A 26,028-nucleotide genomic window follows, 5' to 3' on the forward strand; every position below is an offset into this window, starting at 1 on the left:
CATCCGATATGACCTTTTAAGGCTTTAGAAGCCACAATTTTGGTCTGATATCCATATAAGTACAAAATTTTTTGGGATACGCACCACCAAGGATATAATAATCTTATATATAACAAGTAAAAGCTTGCTAAGTTCGGCCGGGCCGAATCTTATATACCCTCCACCATGGAGCGCATTTGTCGAGTTCTTTTCCCGGCATCTCTTCTTAGGCAAAAAATGATATAAGAAATGATTTGCTCTGCTATTAAAGCGATATTGAATTATATGTTGGAGACCTGTGTAAAATGTCAGCCAATTCGAATAAGAATTGCGCCCTTTGGGGGCTCAAGAAGTAAAATAGAGAGGTCGATTTATGTGGTAGCTGTATCGCGCTTTAGACCGATTCAGACCATAATAAACACGTATGTTGATTAATTCAGGCAAATCGGATAATAATTGCGATTACTGGCAACCCAATAATTGCTCACGGTAGAGGCTCAAGAAGTCAAGACCCACGATCGGTTTATATGGCAGCTATATCAGGTTATGGACCGATTGCAACCATTGTTAACACAGTTGTTGAAAGTCATAACAAAACCCTTCATGCAAAATTTCAGCAAAATCAGATATGAATTGCTCACGGTAGAGGCCCAAGAAGTCAAGACCCCCGATCGGTTTATATGGCAGCTATATCAGATTATGGACCGATTGGAACCATTGTTAACACAGTTGTTGAAAGTCACAACAAAACCCGTCATGCAAAATTTCAGTTAAATCGGATATGAATTGCTCACGGTAGAGGCCCAAGAAGTCAAGACCCCATAAAAGCTGTATTGTTCAACCGATTTCGCTGAAAGGTGAGTAGTTTAAGGCTTCCCGACAACTGACTTAAATATGGATTAGATCGGTCCGTTTTCAGATATAGCTACCATATAGACCCATCTGCCGATAAGGGGTCTGAAGCCCATAAAAGCTGTATTGTTCAACCGATTTCGCAGAAATTTGAAACAGTGGGTTAATTTAAGCCTCCCGTTATCTGTCCGATATATGGTTCAGATCGGATTATATCTAGATATAACTGTCATATAGACCGATCTCCCGATTAAAGGTCTTAAGGCGATAAAAGCATTTCATTTTGAGCATCGCTGCTCTATACCCACCACTATTACTTGATAGTTTCTCATTGGCTCACTGTCTGACATGGTTCCCTGTTGCCTCTTCCCGCTCAGTTTTTGCCATTGTCAAATAGCCTACGTTGCACTACCATAACATTCTGTGCTACCACAATTATGAGTGGACGTCGCTGTCAAATCGTGTGAGTGTGCGTGCTGATGTTTTTCTTGTCGCCAAATTGATGACTCTTGCTGTTGCCTTACCCAATTGTCCCAAAGGGGGGGCTTGTTTGTTATCTATGAACTTTATGATCAAATAAAGAACGTGGCCCAATCATACAGGTAGTCAACGCAAGTACTAGAGCCGTTTTAAAAGGGAAGAAAACACTAAGGTGTGTGGGGAAAAAATCAATGCAACATTTATTTCTCAAAGATAAAGAATTAAAATTAAATTGGAAATACTAGGAATTCAGGAATTGTAGGAGGGTCGGGATCTTTGCGGATCTTATGGGTTTCTCAGGTTCTTCGAGCAGAAAGAAGTGATGGTGTTTGGCCATGCTGATGACACCGTTATTTTGATGGGCGGCGGAGTTCTCACTTCTATTATGGATATCCTTCAGGGGTACGGTAAGGAAGCTGTCTACATGGGCAAGGGTCAATAGGCTTGTCATAAACCCTGGATACACCGAGCTGGTGTTGGCCAAAAGAGGGCGTGTTCGGCGGACCGGTCTTTGATGGGGTGGTGCTGCCGCTCTCTCGGGAGGCTAAATACCTGGGCGCTATTCTTTTCTGAAATTGAACTGGTGAAGAAACGTTGAGGAGAGTTAAACGGGGGCCGAATGCGATCTACTTACTGCGATGTCATGTCGCAACCCAATGGGTAGAAATTGCAGAATAATCCACTAGATGTACACTGCTATGGTTCGGCAAATCCTCACCTACCCACAGGTGAGGTTCGGCCCGGTATGCCACCGGGCGCTTAAAAGTGTAGGTTTGCGTGGTACGATGGACTAGGTTCAGGGTACAGCGGCGGTGCTGTTATTGGGGGGCGAAGAAAAGTGTGTGTGAGTGTGTGACGTTGAGGACTGCCCTGAGAGAGGGATACTGAGGTAGTCTGGGACAAACCAGATCTCGGGCCTTCGTTTGTTCAGAAGAAGGCCGTTGGCGTGGATCGACTACATGGCATGACGGGTGGATCTTTCTTTCATGGCAATCCGAAGGTTTTCTTCCCGGGATCCGGGAAGCTTTGGGCTTTGGCGTCTCGACCTTCTTGGTTACTACTGGAATTAGGAAGTCACATCGATGTAATCCTAAGTCAGATGAGGTAACCCAGTCATACTGTCGCGATTTATGTGAACAGTCAGGCGACGTTGAAGGCCCTGGCTATGAAGTCGAGGATTGGCGGGAAATGCTAGAAACATCTCGAGGGCTGCTGTCAGATTTTGAGGGGGAGGGCGTTAGTTAGCCAGGTTTGGATCACGGATGGACTTCGAAAGTGTAGGCTTGCGTGGTACGATGGATTAGGTTCAGGGTACAGCGGCGGTGCTGTTATCGGGGCGAAGAAAGGTGAGCAGCACTCAAGGCGATACTTGAGTGTGCGACGTTGAGGACTGCTCTGAGAGAGGGATACTGAGGGAGTCTGGGACAAACCGGATCTCGGGCCTTCGTTTGTTGGCGTGGCACGACTACATGGCATGCCGGGTGGATCGTTGGAGCGTTGGTTAGCAAGGTTTGGATCACGGATGGACTCTGTGAATGCGACGCCGATGTTGAACCCCCACTGTGTTGACTGTTTGCACATGGGTGATGCCTATTACGGCGAGTAGGCAGAGGTGGTGTGAGTTGGCGCTGGCGGCTGGCTCCTGGGGGCTGCAGTGTTGCCAAGACCCTGTGGCCGAGGTCTTGCGGAACAAGAACGGCGATTGTTCTGGAGCTGGAGAAGCGCAACCTTGGATTGTTGGTGGCAGTCCTGAACGGCCACTGATGGGCTCGAAACAATGAGGATTTATCCAGGGTCTGTAGGGATGAGGTGGATTTATCGATCTACCGATTGTCACTTCTAGAGCCTTAAAAAGCGCAATAAGCAACCGATCATCTCAAAATGTTACACAACGTCTGCCATAGTATATATGGGTTTTCATCGGAATCGGTTCAGATTTAGATATAGCTCCCATATGTAAAAATTTGGATATTTGTTTACCAATCTTCAAAAAATTTGCCATAATAGCTTCTCTTTTGTTTTTGAGATTGCTGGTGAATTTAATGGAAACCATTTCAAATTTAGATTTTAAGATTTCGATTTTAACTGCGATGACCAAGTCTGTAATATCCAATGTTTTGTAGGTCGGCTTTGCCTTACTGTAGCCCCTCTTTACCCCCCATAGGCTGGGGATATACGAATCTAGTCATTCCGTTTGTAAGACCTCGAAATTTTGATATAGGTTAGGTTAGGATGATGCCAAGACCTCATCGTCTAGACATCCACGTTGGCCAGATTAAAGCCCATTGTGATTCCTCATCTTCCCTCTTCTTCTTCCGATGAATTCACGTCCAGATGAAAAAGCAAACGCCTTTATTCTGCAGGGATTAAGGGCTCTCTCTTCTTGTAGCGCCTGAAAGAAAAATAAAACCCATTATTCTGGTTCTACTATGACATGAAGCACTGGCATCGACAAAGACAGTGAAAGCTGTCCTCCGAGGCGACACTACCGACAGATGTCGTCATTTCTAATGCCAATACTAAACTTATGTTTACTTAACTTATTATGTCCTGTTATAATTCCGATAACCATACTCGGATGTCCCTTTTCCATTGACAACAGACTCTCTATGTTCGATTTCGAGCGTTCGTCTCACAGTAGCTTTGTTTGTTCACATCCGGGTATTGAATTCCTGCGACTGAACCATGTATCCTTATAACGCTCCTTAATTCCATGGAAAGTGTTCGACAGCGGTGGGTATACATCCAACATGGACACAAGAGCAAGCCTTGCACCAGATCTCGCAAGCATGTCCGCCTTCTCATTTCCCAGGATATCCTTATATCCGGGAGCCCAGCTAAAAGCCAGATTGTGATTCCTCTAAAGACAATTTAAGACCTCTTGACAGCGCCGCAAAACCTTAGATTATATACTCGTGCCAACTACAGCCTTCAATGCTGCTTGACTATCGCTCTATCGATCTATACCTCTGGATAGCACAATCTCTGCCGCTCTGGTTATCGCAAAGGCCTCTGCCAGGATAATGCTGCAGTCACCACGCATTCGCAAAGAGGCGTTGGGCACAAGTTTTCGTCAATATATGCCACAACCGGTCCCATTCTCCATCTTAGATCCATCTGTAAATAAATTAATATCCGTAAACCAAGTTCGACTCTTTAACCATTCCGTCAGAGTTGGTATCCTAATATAAAGTCGGCGCTCTACTATTTCCGTCCCTACTTGTCAGGAGTTATCCTAAGCAGACCGAGCAGTGATAGTCTTAACAGAGTTCTCTCTGCCGACTCCTTTAAAAACAAATCGATCGGCTGGATTTCCATCATAACCTCTAGGAACCTGGAGGCAGTAGTGCCCATAGCCCCAGTCATAAATATCAAGGCAACCCTATTAATCCTATTAAGATCACGCACATGTGTCCCCCTATCCGTCACCAGTCACCAAACATGACAGCCATGCGTCAGAACTGGCCGTACAACCGCAACTTAGGTCGTAGACCCCGCCTAATTCCTATAAGCTTTTGACAGGAGTAAAGAGCCTCAAAGGCCTTCTTTACCCGCGAGGCTCTGTTCAAGTTTCAGTCCAATCTACTTCTTCTGTCTTACATGTAGACTCAAAAACGGCTGAACCGATTACCTTGAAATGTTCACAGATTTTGTAGGTTGGTCTGGAAGGAAACATAGGCTATATAATTTTTTGATATCGGGAGGGGGACGGACCCTCCCCCTTACACCAAAAGTCCCACCCAAAAATTAAAGTGGACCGATCGGGACAATATGGGATTCAAAAGAAAGGTATTCAAGAGTAGAACACGAATTTCATTATAAAAGTTGGATCCAAGTACCTGGGTGGCACCCCAAGCCCAATACCCCCTAAAATAGGTCTATTTGACGATCTTGACAATATGGGACTCAAATGAAAGGTATTCGGGAGGAGATTACGAATATGGTCAGAAATAGGCTTTATAATTTATTGATATCGAAAGCGGGCGGGCCCTCCACTGTTATCCCCAAAACACCACCCAAAATCAAAAGTGGACCGATTAGCACAATATGGGTATCAAATGAAAAGTATGTAGAAGTAGATAACGAATCTGGCATACAAATTCATGTCGGAGTGTAGGAGGTCACCCAACCCCCCCAACAAAAAAACTCCCAAAATGGGGACATTAGCCAATCACGGACTTATGGGACTCGGTTTGTTTGTTCCGTATAGACTGAAAAACGGCAGAACCGATTTTTCTCGAAATTTTCGCATATTGTGTAGGTTGGTCTGAAAGGAAACATAGGCTATATAATTTTTCAGTATCACAAGGGGGACGGACCCTCCCCCTTATGCCAAAAACACAACCCAAAATCAAAAGTGGACCGATCGGGACAATATAGGTATCAAATGAAAGGTATTGGAGAGGGGTTGGGCCGGCCCGAAGAAAGTCAGGAGGTGTGGAGAACCCGAGCGGAGGTGGAGAAACGTCAGTTCCCACGCCAGCACGGATCTACCTACGCCGGAGCCTGTGGCACTCCCCGTCGAAGCCATCCTGTTCTCTCAACAAACCTCAGGAGACAATCCAGATGTACGTTCGCAAGTTCACCCAGATCATAGAAGTAATGGCTCCCCAGAAAGATGAGCTAACGTCTCTGCAGACCCGGTTAGGAACACAGCAAGTGCTCAATAGTGCTCTCCACCTCATCCTCATCGAGGCAACTTCTACAGAAGTCATTGTGCGGTATCCCCATGCGCGCCGCCATGCGGCCTATGGCACAGTGTCTGGTTATGACTCCTGTCAAGGTACTTAACGACCTTTTATTGAACGCCAGCAACTCCCTCGTCCTCCTCTGGTCGATGACTGGCCATAGCGCCCTCGCAGTCAGGCAACCATCCACCGAGTCCCACCTCGCCACGGACGCCGCCCTGACCATCTCATCTACTGTGTTCAGTAGCTCGACAAATGGCACGTGGGCAAGACTGATGACCGGTCCGCCCGGCGCAAACGAACTCCTCCTGGCGAACTCGTACTCCCCCTCATTTCCTGGAATCCACTCATGCCCAGGAACCCATGGCAGCGTCATATCATGGGCCCGGATCATGTCCAGGGATTCCAAACAATCCGTCACGCATTTCGGCCTCACCATGCTCGACCCTAGGACTGAGTTTCTGAGTTTGTGGGCGGTAAACCCCTTAACAGAATTTCTTGCGGCCACTGCAATGACACTGACCTCTGTCTGAAATACCGTACACTCATAGACATGCTAATATTGAGTGCATGAGAGTAGACCTCCAATCCAGTCCCAGACTCTATCTTGGAGTCATCTGTGTAGATCGAGGTCTCATCCTCCTCAAGTACACCATTCCTCCCGCTCAGGAAATCGAATAGCGAATGCCCTCACTCCAGTTGGCACTGGTGCCAGGTAGTCTGGCATGCTCCTCAGTCTACTCCGAACTTCAGCCTCCTTCAGCATGCCGAGATCCCTCAGCCTAAGCGCGACCCTGGCGGCGCAGTTCCAAATATTGGCCCCAAATGGGCTGCATACCCAGCATCGCTTACAGGCCTGCTTGCGGTGCGGATCTCAGCGACCCTGTGATACCGACGCAGGCCAGTGGACTTCCTAACGAACATCCTCCTGCAGGAGTAAAAAGCGCACAGTACCTTACGGCTTCTTTCCTCGGTGTTCCTTTTCCAGGAAAGTTTCGAATCGAGGACCTTCTGTTCGAGAGACGTCTCGTCCTCATGTACCACCTCATGAAGGGTCGTCTCCTCCGACCTGCTTTTGAGTTATGTGTGTTGTGCCCCACTGAAGTATTCCGGCATCAGACCCCCTCTAACCTACAGGTCAAACAGTCTTTCCAGTGACAGACTAATAGCCTTCTAATGATGACAGACTAATAGCCCTATAATCCTTCGTCGTACTGTGGTTTATTCTTCTGGCCTTGGGGATAAAGACAGCCTTGACTTCCTTCCATGCCCTCGGTATGTAGGACCATGTCATCGGAAGATCTGTTCAAGCCACGGCAGGGTGACTCCAAGGGACTCCTGCAGCAGTGCCGGGATAATTCCGTTAGTTCCGGCCCTGATGAGTTCATCCGTTAGTTCACATGTGTTAGTATTGCGATGTCCTGATCGCCGACCTCATTCTGGCCACCTGGGAAGTAAGGGCACTTTGCGCAACCTAGATAACTCCCTAGTGCTTTCTAATTCTCCGCAAAATTTCGCCCAGGAACTCCTCTTTGCCTTTCTCGTCTCCTTCTTGAACTTGCCAAGGGCGTCACGATACTCGTCCCAGCCCTCTGCCGTGTTCTCTCTCTTGGCGTTATTAAAAAGCCTTCTACTCTCGCTCCTTAGCACCTTCAGCTCCGGTGATCACCATGCTTGACTGGTTTTGCGTGACGGTACTCTTTCGGGACATGACTTCTAAAAGGCCTCATTCGGGCATCCCGTGACAAGATCTACTGTGGTCTCCATTTCCCTTGCGTCCTCCGGAGGACCCCTTAGGAGCCCCAATTTCTCCATCTGTTCCCTGAACTTATCGTAGTCAGTCCTCCTCGGGTTTCTATATGGTATCCTCCCGACCTGAAAACATATCCTATAGTGATCCGAAAAGGAGCACTTGGTGGAAACATTGCAGTCCAAAACCTTCACCGAGTCACTATTCGTCACAAACGTTATATCTATAACCTGTTCCCTGATCCGGTTGTAGAAAGTAGGGGCGTTGCCCCTATTGCATACAACTAGGCACTTGGATAAAATGTTATAAAAACGTGACTCACCTCTTCCATTGGTATCCGTGCTTCCACAGAGACTGTGCTGTGCGTTGGCGTCACCCCCTGGCACAAGGTCATGCTCCTTCTCCTCGCACCAACCGACCAGGGCCCGGACTGTGTCTGTAGGGGGGTTGTCCACATTGTAAGGTAGGTACATGGGGGCCAGGACCAGTAATTGTTTGCGGGGTATCTCCAAGGCCATTATCGTTAGGTCTTCATCGCTGAAACGAGAAATCAGAGTCAGGTCCAAATCCCTACTGGCCACGATAGAGCTTCTAAACTTACCTTCTTTGTAAGGGGGGGGATGAGATTCAGATTTCGTCTGAGTCTGAGTCCACGAACCTTGTTACCTCGTAACCACGGTTCTTGAACGAGCAGGGCCACGTCAGTGCCATCTCTCTCCCCATAGCTCTTTGGGTGGCGTCGTCTTCATCGGCGGGCAGGTCCATTCTCACATGGTTTAAGCCGAACTTGACCTCTCCCAGCGAGGACTTCAAGAGTGACAAGGATTCTGAACCAACCCTAATCCAGAGGTCCTTGCCATTACCTTTATCCCTCGCTCGTCCCCTTACAATTGTCCAGCTTTCCGCTAGCAGATGCTTATTCTGCCCTTTAAGCAGGCTGAGTATAGCGTCGTCCTCCAATACTGGAGGGGGAATCCACACTCGCAGCGTCGTCCAGCGGGGGATCTGATCAATCGGGACCAGCTCTATCTTCATGCCAGGCCAAAGAGGGTCAAGGCCACCGATGCAGGTCGAAAGAAAATCTAGAGCTTTCTTATTACCGCATCCGATGACCTTGACGCCCTTCTGCCACTTAGCGCCATCGAAAGCCACGAAGGAGTCATCCTCGCCTTTTCTAATGTGTTCCGATAGAGCTCGGAGAATCTTCTCTTCGACTAATAACCATCTTATAGTTGATAGCCGGCCTTCAGGATTGCTCCGGTCCAGGATAGCCACCTGTAGTTCAGGTGCTGATGACAAGCTGACTAATTTCTTGGCCCTTCTGCCATCAGGCGCCTGGGCATCGACAGATCGTTGCTGTTTGATACCTGAATTGGGCTTGTCATTTGAGTGAGGTACCCTTGCCGGGGGGACACATTCCTGGTCACCCTTCCTGGCAATAGCGGCAGGATCATCGAAAGGCCTCCGCTTAACAGTTTTGCCCTCTTCTGGGCCAGGTATTAAGCACGCGATGCTTCCACTGGCGGTCTCGGTCTTGTCTGTAGCGTATTTGACATTACCAGTTGTAGTGTTTGCGTCGGTGTCAGTTCCGGAAACGTTCGATGAAGCAGAGGGCCGCATACGTTCCACGACAGTAGTGTTCATCATAGACTCGTGCTTCCTGACGAGGAACCAATGCTTGCGCATAAAATGCTTATGACGGAACGTCAGAGTGGATGGCTCTAGACCATGAATCTTCCTCAGATACCGTAACGAGCGTTTGTAGTCTTCTTCCCGTTTCTGCTCGATCGTCTTCTGTATTTTCCACCTGCCGCGCTGCGAGGTATCCGCCGCTCCACCAGGAGTTGAGGTACCGGCTGCTGTCAGTTTTGAGTAGACTTCCGAGAGTCCATCGCAGGTATCCTCGCAGGGGGGCAATTTAATGTTATATTGTCGTTTCAGTGTACTGTATGTATGTCGTGTGCATGATTGTTGTGTGCATGATTGTTGTGTGCATGATTGTTGTGTGCATGATTGTTGTGTGCATGATTGTTGTGTGCATGATTGTTGTGTGCATGATTGTTGTGTGCATGATTGTGGTGTGTTACATGAGGTTGGGAACTGCAGATATTGCATCCCTGCCGAACTTGTTTGTTCGGTGGATTCACAGTACTGGACCGCTGACCACCTGCAGAGTTACTCTTTGTAATAATGTCACTCATGTATGTATTTTTGGGATAACTTTTAGTTCAGGTTTAATCCGAAGTCACTGCATTCGCCTAGGAAACCATGGCGCCCTTGGGCATTATGATTTCCCAGCTGAATGCACCGACCCTAGATTCAGCCCTTAAGCCCCCGCATCGCGACAAGATTGTTAACCCGCGCGGGGGTACCAAATGGTAAAAAATGTACGACTTTTTAGTTGTACCTACATGTCAAATTTCAGACCTCAAGCTCCAACTGAACATAAAGAATAAAATGGTACCAATTTTGGTACCAAAATCTACGAACTTTGAGCAGAGCATTTAGTCATCCATTATTTCTTACTTGTACCTACCTGCCAAATTTCGTTCTATAAACAAAGTACCAAATGGTACCAATTTTGGTACTTGAGCTACAGGTCCGCCAAATTGCAGACCTCTAGCTCAATCTGCACAGGAAGGAGCAAATGCCTAAAAGTATGTGTCATGAAAATCACCCATCATATTTTTCCTAGTTGTACCTGAATGCCATATTTCTGACCTAGAGCTCCATCTGTAAAGGAAGTATCAAACGGTAACAATTTCGGTACCAAAATGTACCAATAGTGAATAGATCAGTTAGCCACCCATCATATATTTCCTGGTTATACCTGCATGACAAATTTCAGACCTCTGGCTGCATCTGAACAGAAAGTACCATATGGTACTAATATTGGTACCTAAAAGTACGAATTTTTAAAACGATCATAGATCATATTTTTCCTAGTTGTACCGGAATGCCAAATTTCAGACGTCTAGCTCCATCTGTAAGTACAAAATGTTTCCAATTTTGGTACCAAAATTTACGAATTTTGAATAGATAATTTAGTCATGATCTCTCTTCGGATCTCTAGCTCCATGTGTAAAAAAAGTACCAAATTGTTCCAGTTTTAATACCAAAATGTACGAATAGTGAATCAGTTATCCACCCATCATATATTTCTTATTTGTAACTGTAAACAAAGTACCAAATGGTACGAATTGCGTTACGTTACGCCTAGAATTTCATACCTTTCTGTGGAAGTATTCATCATCAGCCCATATTTGCCAATCACAGTATGTACCAATGGAGGGTCGACAAAACTCTCCTAATTCCACATATTGCCTTAACCCACCAGAGACCATAATACGACTACTTGCACAATATACCAAAAGAGCTATGAATGCCCTTCAGATCATAGTGGGGACGTAGTATCAAATCTAATCTTCAAATGCCAAAATTGAATCCCCAATCACGCTAATCTTATGTCACCTCACTTTGCTAATAGTTTAAGTAATCACTCCTCATTGCCTTCTATTAATAACTCCCAATCACGCAGTCTTCAATTGTAACTTCAGCGTCTAGATGAGGAGAGATCTTTAGCCAATGCCCTTAATCAAAGAAATACACAAACACACCGATCATGGCAGCCGGTAGTACGCACCGAATTGACCCGATTGAATCCCAATCGGCGAGGGCTGCCGCCTCAGTGTACGTGTTCGTCTTTTTTTTTGTTATGGGAGAGGCACATCCCGGAGTGCCTTCTCCGTACGCTTCTGGTCCGTGCCGGGATTGAAAAGAACCCTGTACCCTGGTTCTGTTCGGTTTGCCAGAACCGCCTCCTCCTCTGATCTTGCTCTGGCCTCACTTCACTACGGGAGTATAGTCATACTGGTTATGTCGCACAGCACCTGTGCGAACATAGCCAGCAGTGGGTCACAAGCGTCGTCGTCGTCGCCTTCTGCGTTCTCGTCATCAGATTATGTGACCCCCCGACCTTTCCCGTACGGCAATTTATGCAACGGTATCGTAAATTTTATAGTTTTTGCAGTTAAACTGCAACGGACTTCGTGGCAAGATCGATGAGATTGTGGACTTTATGAGTTGGAAGAGCATAATGGTCGCAGCGATCCAGGAGACAAAGCTGACCAACACCTGCAGCTTGCACAGTTGTCACGGTTACAATGTGCTGCGTAAGGCTCGCTCAAGGAATGGAGGTGGGGGATTGGCCTTCGTAATATACCATTCCGTGCAATATAGACCTATCTCGCCTGCGCATAGCACTAGTGACCCCTACATGGAATGCATGGGGATAGCAGTCAGGTCCGGTACTGTCGAGATGGAGCTATACTACGCGTACATACCGCCGGTTGGTAGCTGTGTCCCGATTAATGGCCAGGCTTACAACCCCAACATAAGTGGGTTGCTATCTGGCCATAATCGTCTGGTTCTAAGCGACTTGAATGCGCATCACACGCCATGGCATTCTCCCCTAGGTAACGACCAACGTGGCATTGCTTTGGCAGAGCCGATTGAAAGCTCCACGTTTTGCACGGTGACTGAGGATGCCCCCACTAGCATTTCGAGGAGGTGCAGCTGCTCGCCAGACATCTCCATTGCATCCCCTGATCTCCTGGACGTGACGTATCCTGGCGAGCCGTCATCTCTTTGGGGTAACACCACCTCCCCATAATTCTCACCATCGACCGACCATCCGACTTCATAACCTCTGAGCGCCGGACGTTTATCAATCATAATAAGGCCGATTGGGCTGGCTTTAGAGAGTATACCAATCGCCGCTTCAGTAAACTGCCACCCCCCTTTTGATGTGCTAGTGGCCGAGAGGAAATTCCGAGACGTCATTAACGCAGCAGCCGCTCGCTGCCGGTCGAATACGCACAAGTGCGTATTCGGGTGGACCGATTTCTCGATTTAAGGTTTTGGGCCTAAAAAAGGCGCATTTATTTTCCGATGTCGCCGAAATTTGGGACAATGAGTTGTGTTAGGCCCTTCGGCAATCTTCTTCGATTTGGCTCAGATCGGTTCAGTTTTGGATATCTTACATATAAAATTAAATTTGTGTTTGTTTGTTTGTCGGTTAACCTTGAAAATTTCATAGATTATGTAGGTTGGTCTGGAAGGAAACGTAGACTTTATAATTTTTTGCTATCGGAAGGGGGACGGACCCTCCCCCTACCCCAAAAGTACTACCCAAAAATAAAAGTGGACCGATCGGGACAATATGGGATTCGAATGAAAGGTATTCAAGAGTAGAGTATGAATTTCATACTTAAAGTTGGGTCTAAGTACCTGGGGGGCCGCCCTAGCCCCAAAACCCCTTAAAATAGTTTTATTTGACGATCATGACAATATGGGACTCAAATTAAAGATACTCGGGAGTAGATTAAGAATATGGTCAGAAAGTAGGAATAGGCTTTATAATTTATCGATAACGGAAGGGGGCGGACCCTCCACCGTTACCCTAAAAATACCACCCAAAATCAAAAGTGGACCGATAAGGACCATATGGGTATCAAATGGAAAGTATGCGGGAGTAGATAAAGAATCTGGCATAGAAATGTATGTTGAAGTATAGAGGGTCACTCCACCCCCACACGGATATATGGGACTCGGTTTGTTTGTTCCGTATAAACTGAAAAACGGCAGAAGGATTTTCCCGAAATCTTCGCATATTGTGTAGTTTGTTATGAAAGCAAACGTAGGCTAAATAATTTTTCTGTGTCGGAAGGGGGACGTACCCTACCCCTTATGCCAAAAACACAACCCAAAATCACCGGAGAGGGCCCGGTTCGGCTAGTAGCTGCCATAAAAACCGATCTCTCGATTTAAGGTTTTGGGGCCATAAAATGTGCATTTATTGTCCGATTTCGCCGAAATTGGGGCAGTGAGTTGTGTTAGGCTCTTCGACACTTTTTTTGAAACTTGGCCCAAATCGGTCTAGATTTGGATATAGGTGCCATATAGAGCGATCTGCATTTTTAATAAAACTTAGAATGAACTTTAACCAAATATACTTTTTTTACACTTTTTTCTAAAGCAATCTAAAAGTAGCAGCTGATAACTGACAGAAGAAAGAATGCAATTACAGAGTCACAAGCTGTGAAAAATTTTGTCAACGCCGACTATATGAAAAATCCGCAATTACTTGTTGGGCAACCCAATATAAAATCATGTAAAACTTTCGAACAAAAAAGTGTTGCCCAGCAGCACATGGTTTGGTCTTGGCTATCCATGAGCTAAAAATGGTTGCAATCTTAACGTTAAGATATGCAACTCCTCCTATCGCGCTGAACGTCATAATTTTTAGGGTATGGCGGCCTACAATTATTTGTGACCCCACATATTCGTTATGCCTGATCGACTGTTTTGGGGTGAGGTGGTCCGCTAGATATATGAGCAGAATAAAGATATCAGATTCGCAGTCCATAACGTTATACCTTTGATTTAACTCCATATCGTCATGATTGGTGTATGCAGTCAGTTGGTGGAGGGCGTCTATATGGGGGTTGTGCGCCACACTCCAACTGCCACTTGAGCACATATTTGAATGACGCACTCTACTCAAAAATGTCTATTATTTGATCACCCATTGTTTTATTTAATCTGTTGGAGACGATTTATGGAGGTAAAGCGCCACCTAGACTCTTGGACACAAATTTTAATGTCATAATCGTAATCAACTCCCAAATACCTTTCATTTGAGTCCCATACTGATATGTACATCCGTTTTGTTTGTTTGAGGAACTTTTAGGGTTGTAGTGGGTTCCATGGACCCAACCTTTATAACAATATTCGTATTCTAATCTCCAATACCTTCCATTTGATACCCATATCGTCCCAATCGGTAAATCTTGTCAAAAGAGTTCGACTCCCGGTCCCAGACTCTATCCCAAATATGTATACCAGATTCGTAGTCAACTCCCAAAGACCTTTCATTTGATACCCATTTTTTGGTGTTGGACATTCATATCCGTTTAAGGGGTTCTGGGGTTGGGGAGGCCCCGTAGATACCTTGGACCGAATTCTTATAACAGATGTGTACTCAACTTCCAAACACCTTTCATTTGATATCCATAATGTCCCAATCGGTTAATAAGCCCTGCTGGTGGGTTTTGGGGGGGTGGCCTCCCCACCTCAGACACCAAGGAATACATTTGTATGTCAGATTTGTTCTCTACTTTTAAACACCTTTCATTTGATACCCATATTGCCTAAAGCGGTGAAAGAGTCCTGTTGGGGGGTTTTTTGGGGGTTGGGGGACCCCCATGAACACTTTAAACGAATTTTGTATACCAAGTTCGTACTCTACTCTTAAATACCTTTCGTTTGGTACCCATATTGTCCCAATCGGTAAACATGTCCTTGCGAGGGGGTTTTGGGGGGTGGCGAGGCCCCTCAGACCCAAGGAGTTAATTTGTATGTCAGATTTGTATTCTACTTTTAAACACCTTTCATTTGATACCCATATTGCCTAAAGCGGTGAAAGAGTCCTGTTGGGGGGTTTTTGGGGGTTGGGGGGATCACCTGAACACTTTAAGCGAATTTTGTATACCAAGTTCGTACTCTACTCTTAAATACGTTTCGTTTGATACCCATATTGTACCAAACTCTAAACATGACCGTGCGGAGGGGTTTTTGGATGGGGCGTCCCCCCCCCCCCCCCTTTATTTGACCCAAAAATTTTATACCAATTTCGTGTTTTTGGGGTACCATAAGGTCGCATACAATATTTCGCTTAAATCGGTATGGAGGAGGGTCCGATTTAACGATGTCCGCGTGTCTGTCAGTCCGTCTGTGGTAATCACTCTACAGCCTTCACAAATTGAGATATTAAGCTGAAATTTTGCACAGATACGTCTTTTTGATGCACGCTGGTTAAGTTCTTGAACGGGTCAAATCGGACCATATTTGGATATAGCTGACATATAAGCCGATCGGCCGATATACGGTCTAATGTCTAAAATGCATTATTTTTTATCCGATTTCGCTGAAATTTGAAACAGTGAGTAGTTTAAGGCCTTTCGATATCTGACTTAAATATGGATCAGATCGAAATACATTTAGATATAGCTGCCATGTAGACCGATCTGCCGGATAGGGGTCTAAGGCCTATAAAAGCTGCATTTATTGCACGATTTCGCTGAAACTTGAATAGTGAGTTGTTCTAAGCCGCCTAACGTCCGACTTAAATATTGTTTAGATTGAACTATATTTGGATATAGCTGCCATATAGACCGATCTACCGATAAAGGGTCTGAAACCCATAAAAGCTTTTATGAGCTTCAGACCCTTAACCGCCATATCGGTCCATATGACATATAGACCGATATGCCGGTCTATATGTGACTTACCTTTATGACTTACTAGCCGAACCGGGCCCGCTCCGCTGCGCCTTATTTAACTTTCCAAATATCCTTTTAGGGTGGGAACACTTCGCCCTGAATGCAGATATCGAATTCGTGCCATTTTATCCTATGACGCTGAATGGGGTTCCTGGTGTTTTTAAAAATTAGTGCTTTTTTGGGGAGGGATGGCACCTCAGACAATTCATTTCAAATATGGATATCAAATTCCTGCTGCTCTTCCAAATCCCTTTAATTTGAGCCCCTTATCGACATGGCCGGTAAATATGAAGCCTTTGGAGGTTTTTTTTTGGGGCTGGGACGGCCACCGGCACTTTGCACTGAAAATAGATATCAAATATAGTGCTAATCGGTCAACTTTTGATTTTGGGTGGTGTTTCTAGGTTTACGGGGGAGGGTCCTCCCCCTTCCGTTACCAAAAAATTATAAAGCCTATTTATTCTTCCTGGCCATATTCGTAATCAACTCCCGAATACCTTTCATTTGAGTCCCATATTGTCATGATCGTCAAATAAGTCTATTTTAGGGGGTTTTGGGCTGGGGCGGCCCTCAGGTACTGGGACCCATTTTATTTTATGAAATTCGTACTCTACTCTTGAATATCTTTCATTTGAATCCCATATTGTCCCGATCGGTTCACTTTTATTTTTGGATAGTACTTTTAGGGTAAGGGGGAGGGTCCGCCCCCCTACCGATGTCAAAAAATTTTATAGCCTATGTTTTCTTCCAGTTCAACCTACACATTGTGTGAAAATTACAAAGTAATCGGTTCAGCCGTTTTTGAGTCTATACGGAACATTATTAGTCCACTCAATGTCCGTGCCGTATTTTGGTGCATAGGGTATCCAATTTTCACCGGATTGAGACAAAAGGGGGTTTACATATATACCCGAGGTGGTGGGTATCCAAAGTTCAGCCCGGCCGAACTTAATGCCGTTTTACCTATTACTTGTTATTATACCCTCCACCAAAGAATGGGGGTATACTAATTTCGTCATTCTGTTTGTTACACCTCAAAATATGCGTCTGAGACCCCATAAAGTATATATATTCTTGATCGTCGTGACATTTTATGTCGATCTAGCCATGTCCGTCCGCCTGTCCGTCTGTCTGTCGAAAGCACGCTAACTTTCGTAGGAGTAAAGCTAGCCGCTTTAAATTTTGCAAAAATACTTTTTATTAGTGTAGATCGGTTGGTATTGTAAATGGGCCAAATCGGTCCATGTTTTGATATAGCTGCCATATAAACCGATCTTGGGTCTTGACTTCTTGAGCCTCTTGAGAGCGCATATCCTATCCGATTTGACTGAAATTTTGCACGTGGTGTTTTGGTATCACTTCCAACAACTGCGCTTAGTATGGTTTAAATCGGTCCATGTTTCGACATAGCTGTCATATAAACCGATCTTGGGTCTTGACTTCTTGAGCCTCTAGAAGGCGCAATTTTTATCCGATTAGAATGAAATTTTGCACGTGGTGTTTTGGTATCACTTCCAACCGCTGTGTTTAGTATGGTTTAAATCGGTCCATGTTTTGATATAGCTGCCATATAAACCGATCTTGGGTCTTGACTTCTTGAGCCTCTAGAGAGCGCAATTCTACTCCGATTTGACTGAAATTTTGCACGTGGTGTTTTGGTATCACTTCCAATAACTGTGCTGAGTATGGTTCACATTGGTCCATGTTTCGACATAGCTGTCATATAAACCGATCTTGGGTCTTGACTTCTTGAGCCAATAGAGCGCGCAATTCTCATCCGATTTGGCTGAAATCTTACATGAGGTGTTTTGTTATGACTTCCAATAACTGTGCTAAGTATGGCGTAAATCGATAAATAACCTGATATAGCTGCCATATAAACCGATCTGGGATATTGATTTCTTGAGCCTCTAGAGGGCGCAATTCTCATCCGATTTGGCTAAAAGTTTTTAACTTAAGTTTGTATGCCCTGTATCACAGTAGTGGTATTGAGTATAATTTATATTTTTTAATTTATCAGTTTCAATTCACAAATATCAGCTGGCAGAAACACCAAAAAAATGCCACAATTTCGTTTAAATTTTCATGTATAATTTTGTGGAAGCAAAAACCACGTTTTAACTGCTTACCAAACCTCTCTCCTCTATTAATTTGATATTAGGGGAGGTTTTTATCACTAACTTAACATTCTTAAGTTATTTGATTATTAGACAAGAAAAATGCTGATATGAAACCAAGTAACGATCGAACCGTGTACTTATTGCCTTGGGATAGAATTCAAACTGAAGAGCGATAAGAGAAAACAATATAATATATATAAACGCCAAACTCGCTGACCGACAAATGGACTAAGAGTTTCACAGCTGTACTCTTTTTAAACGAGAGCAACAAATTTCCAAAATTGAAACGAGTGAAAATGGGTTAAGTTACACCGGGTCGAAGCAAAATCCATGCTAAAAATTTTACAATTGTACACTTACTAACGCAGTTGTGTATAAAATTGTTTGATTATGAGCTTCAGACCCTTAACCGCCACATCGGTCTATATGACAGCTATATCTAAATGCAGTCGAACTTTGCCATATTTGGTTCGGATAGCGGGTGGCCTAAAACCACTTACTGTTTCAAATTTCAGCGATATCGGTTAAAAAATAACGCTTTTATGGGCTTCAGACCCTTAATCGGGAAATCGGTCTATATGGCAGCTATCTCTAAATATAGTCCGATCTGAACCATATATGGAAACTACTCATCGTTTAAAATTTCAGCAAAATCGGTTAAAAAATAAAGCTTTTATGGGATTTAGACCTTTTATCTGGAGATCGGTCCATATGCCAGCTATACCTAAGTATAGTCCGATTTGATCCATATTTAGATCGGATAACAGGAGGCCTAAGGTCACCCTCTATTTTAAATTTCAGCGAAATCGGATGAAAAATTAAGCTTTTATTCGCTTCAGACCCTTTATCGGGATATCGGTCTGTATGACAGCTATATCTAAATATAGTCCGATACGGACCATATTTGGGTCAGATGTCGGAAGGCCTAAGGTAACCCACTGTTTCAAATTTCAGTGAAATCGGATGAAAAATGAAGCATTTTGTGGGCTTCAGACCCTTAATCGGCAGATCGGTCTATATGGCAGCTATATATAAATATGGTCCGATACGGACCATATTTGGGTCAGATGTCGGGAGGTGTATATCAGGTTATGGACTGATTTGAACCATACTTGGCGCAGTTGTTGGATATCATAGCAAAACACGTCGTGCAAAATTTCATTCCAATCGGGTAAGAATTGCGCACTCTAGAGGCTCAAGAAGTCAAGACAAGATCGGTTTATATGGCAGCTATATCAGGTTATGATCGATTTGAACCATACTTAGCACAGTTGTTGGATATCATAACAATACACGTCGTGCAAAATTTCATTCCAATCGGGTAAGAATTGCGCACTCTAGAGGCTCAAGAAGTCAAGACCCAAGATCGGTTTATCTGGCAGCTATATCTAAACGTGGACCGTTATGACCCATTTACAATACCAACCGACCTACACTAATAAGAAGTATTTGTGCAAAATTTCAAGCGGCTAGCTTTACTCCTTCGGAAGTTAGCGTGCTTTCGACAGACAGACGGACGGACGGACGGACAGACGGACGGACAGACGGACGGACATGGCTAGATCGACATAAAATGTCACGACGATCAAGAATATATATACTTTATGGGGTCTCAGACGAATATTTCGAGTAGTTACAAACAGAGTAACGAAATTAGTATACCCCCCATCTTATGGTGGAGGGTATAAAAACAAACGGAATGACTACATGAATATACCCCCTATCCTACGGTGGTGGGTATAAAAAGTAACTCAAATTCGTTATCTCTATACCTTGTGATAACTCATTTCAAGATTAGAAACTAGAGAGAGTGAATGCCACAACATTAGGGGAGAACAAAGAATAAATACAATTGACGAACCGATCAAAACATCGATATTTTGTTTATTTTCAATTCAATCCCTTTCAATCGATTTCTTTGTTTTTCTCTGTACGTTTAACAATGGCAACGCTAACAGCTAAAAATCAAAATTGATAATAACACATTTTTCGCTTAGCAATAGTAGGGTATGAAAACGTTGTACAAATTTTCATGAAACTCAGCACAAAACAAGAGCGTGCTAACAGCCAAAACTAAACAACCAAAACCTCAAACATGGATGGCATTTTTGTCGAGTTCTTTGCGCGTTATCTCTTTTAAGGTAAACAAAGAATAATGAATAAGAACTGTTATGCTATTGGAGATATATCAAGTTATAATCCCATTCGGACCATAAATGAATTGAATGTGGAACATTGCACAAGTCATTGTGTAATATTTCAGTCAATTGGGATAAGAATTGCGCCTTGTAGGGGCTCAAGAAGCAAAATCGGGACATCGGTTTATATGGGAGCTGTATCAACCAATAAAACGTTGCAGACCATATAAGACACATATGTTGAAGGTCACGACAGAAGCGGTTGTACAAAATTTGTGCCAAATCGGATGAGAATTGCGCCCTCTAGAGGGTCAAGAAATCAATATCCCAGATCGGTTTATATGACAGCTATACCAGGTTATTTACCGATTTGCGTCATACTTAGCACAGTTATTGAAAGTCATAACAAAACACCTCATGCAAAATTTCAGCCAAATCGGATGGGAATTGCGCCCTCTATTGGCTCATGAAGTCAAGATCCAAGATCGGTTTATATGGCAGCTATACCAGGTTATTTACCGATTTGCGTCATACTTAGCACAGTTATTGAAAGTCATAACAAAACACCTCATGCAAATTTTCAGCCAAATCGGATGAGAATTGCGCCCTCTAGAGGCTCAAGAAATCAATATCTCAGATCGGTTTATATGGCAGCTATATCAGATTATAGACCGTTTTAGACCATGCTCAGCACAGTTGTTTGAAGTAATACCAAAACACCGTGTGCAAAATTGTAGTCAAATCGGACGAGAATTGCGCCCTCTAGATGCTCAAGAAGTCAAGACCGATGATCGGTTTATATAGCAGCTATATCAAAACATGGGCCGATATGGCCCATACTTAGCGTAGTTGTTGGAAGTGATACTAAAACACAACATGCAAAATTTCAATAAAATCGGATAAGAATTGCGCCCTCTAGAGGCTCAAGAAGTCAAGACCCAAGATCGGTTTATATGGCAGCGATATCAAAACATGGACCGATTTAGGCCATTTACAATCCCAACTAACCTACACTTATAAAAAGTATTTGTGCAAAATTTCAAGCGGCTAGCTTAAATCCTTCGAAAGTTAGCGTGCTTCTGACAGGCAGACAGGCGGACGGACGGACAGACGGACGGACAGACGGACGGACAGACCGACGGACAGACCGACGGAAGCGCGGACGGAGAGACCGACGGAAGGGCGGACGGACAGACCGACAAAAGGGCGGACGGACAGACCGACGGACGGACAGACCGACGGACGGACAGACCGACGGACGGACAGACCGACGGACGGACAGACGGGCGGACAGACCGACGGACAGACCGACGGAAGGACAGACGGACAGCCATAGGACGCATAGTTAGGGAGATACAGCCAATCTACAATTTTCTTGATGAAAGTTTGATTTTGATGGATTTTCGATAAAATGTTGAATTTTTTGAAGGAGTCACGAATTAAGGCCCATTTCCCTCTAGAACGTATAGTTAGATGGATGCAGCCCGTTTAAAATTTTTTGGTGAAAATTCGGTTTTTGATAGATTTCGATGAAATGTTGAATTTTTTTGAGGAGTCATTAATTAAGGCCCATTTCCCTCTAGGACGCGTAGTTTAGAAGATACAGCCATTTTAAGTTTTCCAAGTGAAATTTCAAGTTTAAGTGGATTTTCCGTGAAATTCTGATTTTTTTGATGGAGTCAGGAATTAAGACCCATTTCCCTCTAGGACGCATAGTATAGGAGGCAAAGCCAATTTAAGTTTTTCTAGTGAAATTTCTATTTCATGGATTTTCGATGCCTTTATAAATTTTTTGAACGAGTCACGAATTAAGGCCCATTTCCCTCTAGAACTTATAGTAAGGGAGATGCAGCCCGTTTAAAATTTTTTGGTGAAAATTCGGTTTTTGATAGATTTCGATGAAATGTTGAATTTTTTGAAGGAGTCATGTATTAATGCCCATTTCCCTCTAGGATGCATAGATAGGGAGATACAGCCCCTTTTAAAAATTTCTGCATGAAAATTAGTTTTTTCCTGGATTTTCGATGAAATTTAGAATTTTTTGAAGGAGACACGAATTAAGGCCCATTTCTCTCTGGGACGCATAGTTAAGGAGATACAGCCAATCTAAAATTTTCTTGATGAAAGTTTGATTTTGATGGATTTTCGATGAAATGTTGAATTTTTTGAAGGAGTCACGAATTAAGGCCCATTTACCTCTAGGACGCATAGTTTAGGAGATACAGCCAATCTTAAATTTTCTTGATGAAAATTCGGTTTTTAATGGATTTTCAATGAAATTTTTAATTTTTCGAAGTAGTCACGAATTAAGGCCCATTTCCCTCTAGGACGCATAGTGAAGGAGATACAGCCCATTTAAAATTTTCTTGATCAAAGTTCGGTTTTTGATGGATTTTCGATGAAATTTTGAATTTCTTTAAGGTGTCACAATTTAAGGCCCATTTCCCTTTAGGCCATATAGTTAAGGATTTTCCATGAAATCTTGAATGTCTAGGAGACGATTTGGGCCAATTTTCCTTTACGATGCATAGTTCAGAAGATACAGCAAGTTTAACATTTTGTAGGTAAAATTGTGGATCTTTGATGAGTTTTCGATACAATTTTTATACCCACCACCGAAGGTTGGGGCTGTAATCATTTTGTCATTCCGTTTGCAACACATCGAAATATCCATTTCTGACCCTATAAAGTATATAAAAACTAGATCAGCGTAAAAATCTAAGACGATCTAGCCATGTCCGTCCGTCTGTCTGTTGAAATCACTCTGCAGTCTCTAAAACTAGAGATATGGAGCTGAAATTTTGCACAGATTCTTTGTTTGTCTATAAACAGGTTAAGTTCTATGATGGGCTTTATGGGACTATATCTTGATGTAGCCCCCCACATAGACCGATTTAGGGTCTAAGACTCATTAAAACCACATTTATTATCCGATTTTGCTGAAATTTGGGACAGTGAGTTGTGTTAGGCCCTCCGACATTCTTAGTCAATTTGGTCCAGATCGGTCCAGATTTGGATATAACTGCCATATAGACCGATCCTCCGATTTAGGGTCTTAGGCCCATGAAAGCCATATTTATTATCCGATTTTGCTGAAATTTGGCACAGTGAGTTGTGTTATGCCCTTCGACATTCTTCGTCAATTTAGTCCAGATCGGTCCAGATGTGGATATAGCTTCCATATAGACCGATCCTCCGATTTAGGGTCTTAGGCCCATAAAAGCCACATTTAATATCCGATTTTGCTGAAATTTGGGACAGTGAGTTGTGTTAGGTCCTTCGACATTCTTCTTCCACTTGGCCCAGATCGGTCCAGATTTGAATATAGCTACCATATAGACCGATCTCTCGGTTTAATATTTTTGGCCTATAAAAGGCGCACTTATTGCCCGATGTCACAAAAATTTGGGCAGTGACATATTTTTGTAGGTTGGCCCAGATCGGTCCAGGTTTGGATATAGCTGCCATATAGACCGATCCTCCGATTTAGGGTCTTAGGCCCATGAAAGCCATATTTATTATCCGATTTTGCTGAAATTTGGCACAGTGGGTTATGTTATGCCCTTTGACATCCTTCGTCAATTTAGCTCAGATCGGTCCATATTTGGATATAGCTGCCATATAGGCCGATTTCTCGAAATAAGGTATTTGGCCCATAAAAGGCGCACTTAGTGCCTGATGTCGCCGAAATTAGGGACAGTGAGTTATGTTAAGGCCCTCGACATACATCTTCAATTTGGCTTAGATCGGTCTGGATTTGAATATAGCTGCCATATAGACCGATCTCGCGATTTAAGGTTATGGGCCCATAAAAGGCGCACTTATTGTCTGATATCACCTAAATTTGGGACAGTGAGTTGTGTAAGGCCCCTCGAAATTCGTCTTCAATTTGGCTTAGATCGGTCCAGATTTGGATATAGCTGCCATTTAGACCAATCACTCGATTTAAGGTTTTGGGCCCATAAAAAGCGCATTTATTGTCCGATGTCGCCGAAATTAGGGACAGTGAGTTATGTAAGGCCCTTCGACATCATTCTTCAATATGGCACAGATTGGTCCATATTTGGATATAGCTGCCATATAGACTGATCTCTCGATTTAAGGTCTTGCGCCCATATATGTATTTCAATATAGATGCTATGGGACATGAGGTATTCCCGGCCAAACTAAGCATATTCTTACTTTGTATAACATTTAACCTCTTCATCGGTTTTTGAAGGTTAAATGCTTTAACCCTTACTCTATTAGTACATCAACATATTGCACATGCTTCCAATTAAGTTATATAAATGTTTTAAATCTGTATGAATTATGGCATCCTAATGTTGGCACGTAGTCAGCATTCATCACAGCAAATGCGAATATCTATGTCTAAATAGTATGAGTTTATATAAATAGCTTTTGAACGCAAGTGTATGTATTCGTACAAATGTGTAGATGTGCGTGTGTTTGTGTAAAACAAAAATTACTTGGAGGACTTTAGATAATATCCTTAAAGAAGATTATGGCAACAACAGCAGCAGATAATATTAAACAAGCAAAAAAGGCATTAATTTCGGTCTGGCCGAACTTTGGATACCCACCACCTAGGGTATATATGTAAACCCCCTTTCGTCACAATCCGATGAAAATTGTCAAACTTATGCACTCAAATTCAATCATATTTTATTGAGGTACCGAGAACTCAATACAAGTCATATTTTCAGACAATAAATCTGCTTTTTATGCGACTAGGACCCTATATTGGAAGATCGGTCTATATCACAGCTTTACCTATATTGCCTGATCGGATTTGGGTCGGATGTCGGGAGACTTAAAACAAATCACTGTTTAAAATTTTAGCGAAATCGGCTAAAAAATAGAGCTTTTATGGGATTCAGACCCTTAATCGGAAGATCGGTCTATATAGCAGCTATATGTAAATGTATTCCGATCTGAACCATATTTGGGCCAGATGTCGGGAGGCCTAAACTATGCTGACTGTTTCAAATTTCATCGAAATCGGTTTGAAAAGGAAGCTTTTATAGACTTCAGACCCTTTATCGGCCGATCGGTCTATATTTAGATATAGCTCTAAATATAGTCCGATTTAAACCATATCTAGGTCGTATGTCGGGAGGTTTAAAATTCTTAATTTTTTCAAATTTCAGCGAAATCGGATAAAAATTAAAGCGTTTATGGGCCTTAGACCCTTAACCGGCAGATCGGTCTATATGGCAGCTATATCTTAATATAGTCCGATCTGAACCTTATTTGTGTCAGATATCGGGAGGCTTAAAATAAACCACTGTTTAAAATTTCATCGAAATCGGTTTACACAGGAAGCTTTTATTGGCTTCAGACCCTTTATCGGCAGATCGGTCTATATAGCAGCTATATGTAAATGTATTCCGATCTGAACCATATTTGGTCCAGATGTCGGGAGGCCTAAAACTACTGACTGTTTCAAATTTCATCGAAATCGGTTTACAAAGGAAGCTTTTATAGGTTTCAGACCCTTTATCGGCCTATCGGTCTATATGGCAGCTATATCTAAATATAGTCCGATCTAAACCATATCTAAGTCGTATGTCGGGAGGTTTAAAATTCTTAATTTTTTCAAATTTCAGCGAAATCGGATAAAAATTAAAGCGTTTATGGGCCTTAGACCCTTAACCGGCAGATCGGTCTATATGGCAG

The 26,028-nt window shown here is 43.5% G+C and overlaps 1 protein-coding gene across 1 annotated transcript; it reads right to left on the reverse strand.

Moving 5' to 3' along the window:
- Nucleotides 1-1,486: 1,486 nt before the first annotated feature.
- Nucleotides 1,487-10,130, reverse strand: LOC131998067 (uncharacterized). Its single transcript, XM_059370118.1, has 5 exons — nucleotides 8,351-10,130; nucleotides 8,072-8,286; nucleotides 3,852-4,428; nucleotides 1,946-3,703; nucleotides 1,487-1,891 (listed from the first exon to the last, which is right to left on the reverse strand). Exon 1 carries the CDS (start codon nucleotides 9,862-9,864, stop codon nucleotides 8,377-8,379), a length of 1,488 nt encoding a protein of 495 aa, XP_059226101.1. The 5' UTR covers nucleotides 9,865-10,130; the 3' UTR covers nucleotides 1,487-1,891; nucleotides 1,946-3,703; nucleotides 3,852-4,428; nucleotides 8,072-8,286; nucleotides 8,351-8,376.
- Between the last annotated feature and the right edge of the window lie 15,898 nt (nucleotides 10,131-26,028).

This window comes from Stomoxys calcitrans, chromosome 5, assembly GCF_963082655.1.
Source record: "Stomoxys calcitrans chromosome 5, idStoCalc2.1, whole genome shotgun sequence".
Taxonomy (NCBI): Eukaryota; Metazoa; Arthropoda; class Insecta; order Diptera; family Muscidae; genus Stomoxys; species Stomoxys calcitrans.